We start from the raw sequence: 652 nt of genomic DNA on the forward strand, positions 1-652 counted from the left end.
CATTAACTATTTTATTACGATAGAATCACATACATACTTTTACGTATTTTTCTAATAATTTTGAAAAATTGTTTACCTATTTTACAATTGTAATAGTTAATTATTAATCATACTTTGAACGAAATTACATTCTTTTTAATAAAATGCATAGTCTATTATACTTTGATTAACATTTCATTTGAATGTAAGAAGAAATACAGTATAATTTTGCTATGAGATTTTTAAACGAATACTTCTTCCAAAAGTTTGCTTCGTAATTGATATAAATTCTGTTAAGTAGTTCGTCACCTCTGAGTCTTTATTATTCTCCGACTTAAGAAAATATGGCAAAACTTCCTCGTAGCTCCACCCGGGATTCCCTTTCTCAGCCCATTCGTCGTAATCCCTTGAGTTGCCGCGAATGTAAATCATATAATTAATAGTACTGGAGCCACCCATTACCTAGAAAAAAAAAAACAAAAATATCGCTTCTTTTTAATCCAAGCAGTCTGAAAACAAAGAATTACAAAGTAGTTTACATAAAAATTCGAAATTACAGCATTGAAACGAAAAATGAAACTTGGAAAAATTATGAACGATTAAAATATACGATAGCTTGACTGTTGGTAACGTTTCACAGTATGTATGTCGAGAATTTCCAAATTTCCGTAAC

General features: G+C 29.1%; 2 protein-coding genes across 2 annotated transcripts in view; one reads left to right on the forward strand and one right to left on the reverse strand.

Moving 5' to 3' along the window:
- Nucleotides 1-652, forward strand: part of LOC108579462 (flotillin-2) — a 96,890-nt gene that overhangs the window by 2,980 nt on the left and 93,258 nt on the right. The window lies entirely within an intron of this gene.
- Nucleotides 1-652, reverse strand: part of LOC108579067 (glucose dehydrogenase [FAD, quinone]-like) — a 9,059-nt gene that overhangs the window by 2,065 nt on the left and 6,342 nt on the right. Inside the window, exon 4 of the mRNA XM_017942511.1 lies at nucleotides 289-441. Within this exon, the coding sequence (XP_017798000.1) occupies nucleotides 289-441 (153 nt within the window). The remainder of the gene's footprint in view (nucleotides 1-288; nucleotides 442-652) is intronic.

The sequence above is a fragment of the Habropoda laboriosa genome, unplaced genomic scaffold (genome assembly GCF_001263275.1).
Source record: "Habropoda laboriosa isolate 0110345459 unplaced genomic scaffold, ASM126327v1 scaffold14, whole genome shotgun sequence".
Classification (NCBI taxonomy): domain Eukaryota; kingdom Metazoa; phylum Arthropoda; class Insecta; order Hymenoptera; family Apidae; genus Habropoda; species Habropoda laboriosa.